The following is a 7,307-nucleotide window of genomic DNA, read 5'->3' on the forward strand; positions in this document are numbered from 1 at the left end:
GGGAAAAACACACCTGTTTCCTGCAATAATTAATCTTATACTAAAATCACAGAGATGACACCACGTCCTAAATTTATGATCTATGTTCTTAAAATTAATCGCTAAATGTTTGCAGCAAACTGTCTGACTCATTTCTGCTGAAGTGTGGAAATAGTTTYATTAAGGAGAGGAATGAATAAAAAGAACAGGGGGGAAAAACAGGCAAAAATGAACAAAATGAAAAAAAGATGAGGAGAATTAATGTGTTGGAATGCATGGAGATTAATTCTCAGGATTTAACTGACAAATCCGGGAGATGAATGAGAGAAAAAAATAACTTTATTTATTGTAAAAATAAAAACAACAACACATCTGAAATAAAAAAAAACGAAACACCAAAATTGTTCAGTTTTCCATTTGTTGCAGATTTTTTTAAAGCTTTTCTGCTTCGTTTAATTTAATTTCAAGTCCCACTTGTTGATCGGTCTGCAGTCATTTTAATTATCAGGACAGATTTTTAGCCGAATCTGCAGTTGTTGGTCCTCCAGCTCTCTGAGAGGCCTTTGTGATGAATCAATACTGAGGACAAAAGTTGCTTTACGCTCATTTTCCCCACGTGGCTCAATCACGAGCCACAAACTTGTGCGGTTCATCACGAGAAATTGAAACATATATGTATTATAATAAAAAGGGGTGTATATACTTTATCTGTTGAGTTGATGGGATTTGAACAATGCATTCATAACACAACACGTTCACACGGGAAGAAAAATAATAATAAGAACAATAAAACAAAATAAAAGACAATCTGTGCACGACCAGCATGCATGACTTCACAAACAGCAGATCCAAACTCCTGAAGTGAAGTTTGGATTTTTTTAAAAGAAATTTCCCACAAGTCAGATCAAAAATAAAGAGGAGAACATTCTGATCATTTGACTTCAGATCGGGTCAAATAACGCTGCCTGAGGACTTTGTAACTTTTACTGAAAGAATTTTTTTTTTTAGTTGAAGAAGGAAAACGAGGCGCAAAAAGAAGGTTTCTGAGCGCAGCGACACTGAAGTGAAACACAAAGCGCTGAGCCCGAGATTTAGTCTTTTATAAGTTTCTGTTTTCTTTAAAATAAGTAAAACTTTAACCAAAGAAGAGCCGCACTTTGCCACAAAATGTTTTTTTTTAAGTGACAGGGAAAAAATAATGGAGTTTTTAATACATGCAACTTGAACAAAAGCGCCTAAAAGCTTTAAAAGCTGCGCGCAAATGAACAGTTTCATGTTTGTTTTGTTTTTGTTTTGTTTTTTTGCTTGTTTGGAAAAAGTTTCTCGGCGCCGGGACTCACATGAAAAACTCTGGAGATGAAGGGTTGTTGTCGCTGCTGGAGCCTCCGTTTTCTCTGAAGCCGGTGCTGATGAGCTTCTCGTATTTCTCCTTGTAGGCGTCCCTCTCCCTGGCCAGCCGGGAGATCTCCTGCTTGAGGTGGTCCACCTGCTGCATGAGCTGCGTCTTCTCCCCTTCCAGGACGTGCCGCTGCTGGACCCGCTTGTACCGACAGGACTGCGCGTAGCCTCTGTTCTTTAGCGTCCTCCTCTTCTGTTTCAGGCGGATCACCTCCTCCTTGCTGACCCCCCGCAGCTGCCGGTTCAGTTCCCGCACCGACATGGTCACCAGCTGCTCGTCCGAGAAGCGCTCCTCCAGGCGCAGGTGCTGGTGGTTGCCCCCCGCGCCGCCGCCGGACTGCGAGCCGGAGCTCGGGTGGTGTGCCCCTGTGTGGTGGTGGTGGTGGTGATGGTGGTGGTGGTGGGGGGCGCCGTTCTGGGCTGCGGCTGCGGCGATGACCGCGGACACCACGGCGGCCGCTGACCCCATCTCCTCCCCGGCCATGGCGCCCGCTGCCCCGGCTGCGCCGCCGAACTGCTGCCCTCTGGCATAGCCATCAAAGGTCTGGAGCTGGTGACTGCTGCTGATCAGCGCCTCTACGGCGTCCTCTGGGCTAAAGCCCAGAGCCTCGGGGTTCAGCTGCTGCTGGTACCCGGTCATCCAGTAGAAATCCTCCAAGTGCGTCTTCTGCTCGCTCCCTGATCCCGGACTGGGCGCAGAGAAGCTTGGAGAGGGGGGAACCGAGCTGCAAGGCGTGCTCATCGGGGTGGAAGACAGGGATCCCCCGGCGACCAGGCGGCTGCACTGGTTGATGCTGCGATCGGGCTCCACCGGCTCCTTTTTCACTTCAAACTTCATCAGATCGAAGTCATTAACATATTCCATGGCCAGGGGACTGGTGGGCAGGTCGGAGTTGCTCATTGCCAGCTCTGATGCCATCCTCTTGCTGTTGACAGTCCTCCAAAGGGGGTGAGGAGCACCTGTCAAAGTGGGCTGCTGAGACACGCACTGAGCCAGCTTGATTTCTTTATTTATTTTCTTCAAAACCGGAGAAAAAGTGAGTTCTCCCGCACTAATTGCGCAGCGCAGGTTCTGGTTTTGTGAGTCGATAAGTTTTTTTTTTCTTCTTCAGTCTGTGTTGCACAGACGCATTGGAGCTGCGCTGTTTCCTCCCTCTCTCCCAGCTGCGGGTGTCTGAGCGCCGCTCTCTCTGTTTCTACCGTTTAACACTTCATGGCTCCTTTTAGGATTAGTGCGCCAATTTGAGGAGGTTCACGTATGTGTCCCGGGCAAATAGTTGCCTTGTGGAGAATGGAGGAGGAAAAAAAAAAAAAAAAAAAAAACTCCACCCAACGATTGATAGATTTTTTTTTAAAGAGATCAGTCAGCCGACGAGTTAAAAAGCATTGCTTAGTTTTATGGGCGTCCTGACGTCAGGGCTGAAATATGAAATTGACTGAGACCCAGCCAATCAGCAGCCCAGTCCGGGGAAGTAATTAACATAGTAGTAAAGTAACTAAAGTTTATTTGAACTGTCTGAGCTCCTCAAAAGATTGATTATACATTTACTATGCAGGTTTTTGTCACTTTTAAAAAAGATATAAGGAAAAAAAACCTATATGAATATTTTATTTTCTAATACAGATTTTACTGAATCGATTCAGTGTGATTTTATTGGAACAGTCTGCTGAGAAGTCCGACTTTATTAATCTTGGTCTCATATAACGTGCATGTAGAGAATTTTACACCAGTTTGTCATTTATTACAAAGGTTACTTGTTAATTGCTAAGTCAGAGTCAACTTTTTTTTATTTCTCACAGACAATTATTTGAGGGTTTTACTCACTAAAGGCTTTGTTTAGCTGGCAGATAGGTTGTTTATATAAAGACAAAATAAATAGCACTTTATTTTAGTGAGGGTGATTGCTTCGGTCACTGTTTGGAAACCCAATGTCGCCACCTTTCGGCGTATTTGAGAACTACACTTGGATTTTTATTTGTGAACTCATTTCCCCCCCATCTCTTCTGTAGCTTGATAAAATATTTATAATAAACGCTCATCATTGTCAGAACAAAGTTCCCTTTTTTTTTCTAATGGAATAGTGGCAGCATCTTGACGCCTGTCCTCCTGGACTCTGCAGCCTCAATCCCATGTTTGATCACAGCATTAGTGCCTCTCTGCTTCTGTCTGTCTCTCCTGGAGCACATTGTGGCACATGAGAACAAACAATAAGCAGGGCTATACACACAGGAGCGGAGAGTAAATAGGAGCACTCTCCCTGGAACATGTCACACGGGGGAAGCTTCAGAAAACTACAAAGCCGCCAGCAGATAATCCATCTCCCTGGTGTCCCAACACAAGTAAATATTCTCCCATGGTCCCTGTGACTGTTCACGGGGACTTAATGTTAAACAGGGAGGATAAACATCGTGTTTTATTCATTAGAACACACAACAGAAGCCCCTCAGATGCTTCTGAATAAATATTAGCCAGATGAGTCGTCTCATCTGACGCTGCTACGTGTTGCTTGTGACTCTTATAGACATTTAACATTTATTGATTTATATTTTTGTATTTCAGGTCAAAATAGGTCGCACTCTTTTTGCACGAGAAGTTTGGACTTTTTTTTAAAGATATGCTTTGCTTCACAGACTGTAGATCTATTGATGAAGAGTTGATCCATTGGTGGTGCAACAGTGGACACTAGCTGCTGYGTGAGCTCTGGGGTTGCCAGAACTCTTAAACCAGGATTTATCGGTTTGGAGTCTCCAGGGTTAACAAGCRGAGTATAGAGCTAATGCATCAACTGTGTTACTGAGGGCTAATAGTCCTGTATGCAGCTCATTCTGCTTCCCTTTGGACCTTCATGTAGCAAGGCTGCCTTGAAGTTTACTACTGACTTTACTGTATCGAGTAATTTTTTTTCCTTCCTCACTGCACAATGGGTGCACTTAGGTATGATCTTACTGCTAGAGGAGTCCCACTTTCGCGATGCAAGTTAAGAGCATTTGCAGATAATGTAAAGGCATGCTTAAGTAGCCTCTGCATTATAAGAAGAATTACTTATGTGCTTAAGTACTACATACACAACTACAAAAGCTTTCCTTAAATCAGGGATTCAATCAGAATATACCCACTGGGACAATAAACAAATTAAACTGATTTTTTTCTTCTTAAGGTGGTGCTTAAAGAGGTAGTTCAAATAATTTGAAATAGGGTTCTGTGGAAAGTTTCATAACAGTTCATTTTGACAAGACAAGCCAGGACCAAACTGGATCTTAAAACAACTCAAATCTCAGAAAGCTTCATGGCAGTTCATGCAAACACGGTTTTATAACTTTTCTAGCACTGTACGCAGCTATTCCTGCAGAAATATTATGATATTCCTATCAGAAGTGCCCCRGGGCTGCATTGGAAGAGCTACATTGAGGTGCTGCTGCTGCTATTTGCACTTGCACACTTGCAAATATCCATACAATTTTAGATAAAGCCATGCAATGCAAAACTGAGGACATTATAAAGGTTTCTAAAGTAGATTTTGTGCAAGACACTAAATTTTTGAGATTGGAGAAATTTTAGGATCAACAATCTACTTGATCCCTCTTGGACAAGCTTGTGAATCTGTGAATTAAACTAGTCTTTCCTCAAACTGAGTTCACTCAAAGAGCTATCCRCAACAGGTAAGATAATTACTATTCATAACCATTTTGCAGAACTCCATCTCAAAATCTTTGAACTATCTCTTTAAACTGCCACATCAGTGTATTTGTTTGCTGTTTCGAACAGTTAAGTTTGACATCCACTAATAAGTCTGCATTCTTAGAATCTTATCCAACAATCAGTGACGTTTTGATTTGCTGTTCCAGTGACTTTGTTAATTCTAACATTTATTAAAAATCATCCTCATCACAGCATGAGTTATGTGCATCTTATAACAAACTCTTTTTTATTTTCACCTTGTGAATTTCACTTGCCTCTGAGGTTCTATAAAATTGATCAAATTTTAATTCAGAAGCAGTTCACAAAATAATAGCAAAATATTTAAATGAAACAACATATGGAAACAGTCTGTCATTAAATAAACACCTTTATGTATTAGAGAAAAAATGAAGCTTATCAAAGCATTTTCAACAAATGTCTTTTATAACTCAACTCACCATAAAAAGAAATCAGAACCATGCTTAAAATAGCCAAATTTATTACCATATTTAACAGACAATAACTTAACTAAAATGACAGGAACTAAAGGATTTCTGTATTACWAAGATTATGCCTTATAATCATCCATTACATTCCCCACTGGGAGGTGGGCTTCATTTTCATCCTCAATCCCTGTTTAATGCCGTATATTAAACTCTGGTGGCACTCCAAATGGAGGACAACCAGACGAGTGGGCTCAGTGGGCTCATCTGAGACACATTTAATTAGAAGGATAGAAAATGAAATGTTTCGTGGGGTCTTAACTAACTGTTGTATCATTTGTAATAGAACGAGGAACCGAGAGAAGCCATTACAAAGGAGAGCAGCCTCCTCTTGCCAGCATTTTATGGGGCAGAAGTAAAAGGACGAATGATCCGATGGAAAACTTGTGCTTTACAGAAAAGCGTCTTGATATTTGGAAAGTGTTACATTTGACAAAACAGGTCGAGTTGCTTCATGATTCTTCAGTCAGACATTTTCCAAAAGTTCACGTTACAGACCTGCTCAGGAAGAAAGCAGCAGCTCTGATGTGCTGTGGTTGGCAGAAGGGAAGCCAGCCTAAGTGTGACGATTACTTGATGTCACACTTGAACACACACTCACTCACACACTCACAAACACGTGGTCTAGTACARCTATCTTTATGGGGACATTGCATTGACTTCCATTCATTTCTACAGCCTRAMCCTGACCCCTTACTAAATCTAACCTCACAGGTACACACCTAACCCTAAATCTAACATAAACTCAGTTTACACCTTAAACCGAACCCCCAAATCACTTGTGACATTTCCCCTCACGGGTGCTAGGCTTAGGTCCCCATATAAGTACCAGTTGGTCCCCCAAAGTAGGTGTGCACGTCAAAAATGGTCCCCACAAAGTAAGGAGTACCTGCTGCTTGCACACTCTCACAAATTACACATAGAGAATAGTTGGACATGTGTTAAGAAAAGAGACTAAGTTTTATTATCTTATTAGTGTAAATATCTATTAAACATTGTTTTGGTGTTTTTCTTTAATTTTCTTTGTTTACTTCTTCGGTACATTTTATAGGCATGCATATCCTGCAATTTTTGTGCTATTTCAACAGTTCATATAGCCTACCAAAACGTTCAGCTCCTTCTGCAGGTTTCAGCTATAATTCGTGTTAATTCAGTAATTTATACTTTCTTTTTATTTATTTATTTATTTATTTATTTATTTATTTATTTATTTATTTATTTATTTATTTATTTATTTATTTATTTATTAGCTATTTAGATTTTTCGGATAATTTTTTTGTATTGAAAGTGAACGAAACGTGAAAACATTCCACATGCTTTAAACCATTTGAAATCCTCGTAGATTTTTGTTGCACTTTCTTATCTGTTATACTGTTTCTGCTTCTTTGTTCAAATTTCAGCTTCATTTCTGCTAATTTCAACTTTTCTCTGAAATTTCAGCTATCTGTCCTTTAAACAATTCCTCTGCCAAATGTAACTTTTTTGTGCTTCTTTCAGCTGCTCTGCTAATTTCAGCATTTTCATTTTATTAAGCTAATTTCTCATTATTTTTCCGTTAGTAGCTACATTCAGTTCAGTGTTTTGATACATTTTTGCTTTCTGACTTTCAGCTAAAATCAGTTGATCAAATTCMCATTATCAGTTTTCAAATATTTCAGCTTGACTTCAGCAGCTTTCAGCAAAAATCTTTCAGCATGCATTCACACTGCTTTTTCACAGGAAATGCAATTTATTTAACCATTGATGGA

General features: G+C 40.4%; 1 protein-coding gene across 1 annotated transcript in view; it reads right to left on the bottom strand.

Moving 5' to 3' along the window:
* Positions 1–2,321, bottom strand: part of LOC106520304 (transcription factor Maf) — a gene marked incomplete at its 5' end in the record, with an annotated part of 45,329 nt that extends 43,008 nt beyond the window's left edge. The window contains 1 exon segment of the mRNA XM_014012303.1: positions 1,320–2,321. Coding sequence (XP_013867757.1) covers positions 1,320–2,296 — 977 coding nt within the window.
* Between the last annotated feature and the right edge of the window lie 4,986 nt (positions 2,322–7,307).

The sequence above is a fragment of the Austrofundulus limnaeus genome, unplaced genomic scaffold, assembly GCF_001266775.1.
Source record: "Austrofundulus limnaeus strain Quisiro unplaced genomic scaffold, Austrofundulus_limnaeus-1.0 Scaffold90, whole genome shotgun sequence".
NCBI lineage: Eukaryota > Metazoa > Chordata > Actinopteri > Cyprinodontiformes > Rivulidae > Austrofundulus > Austrofundulus limnaeus.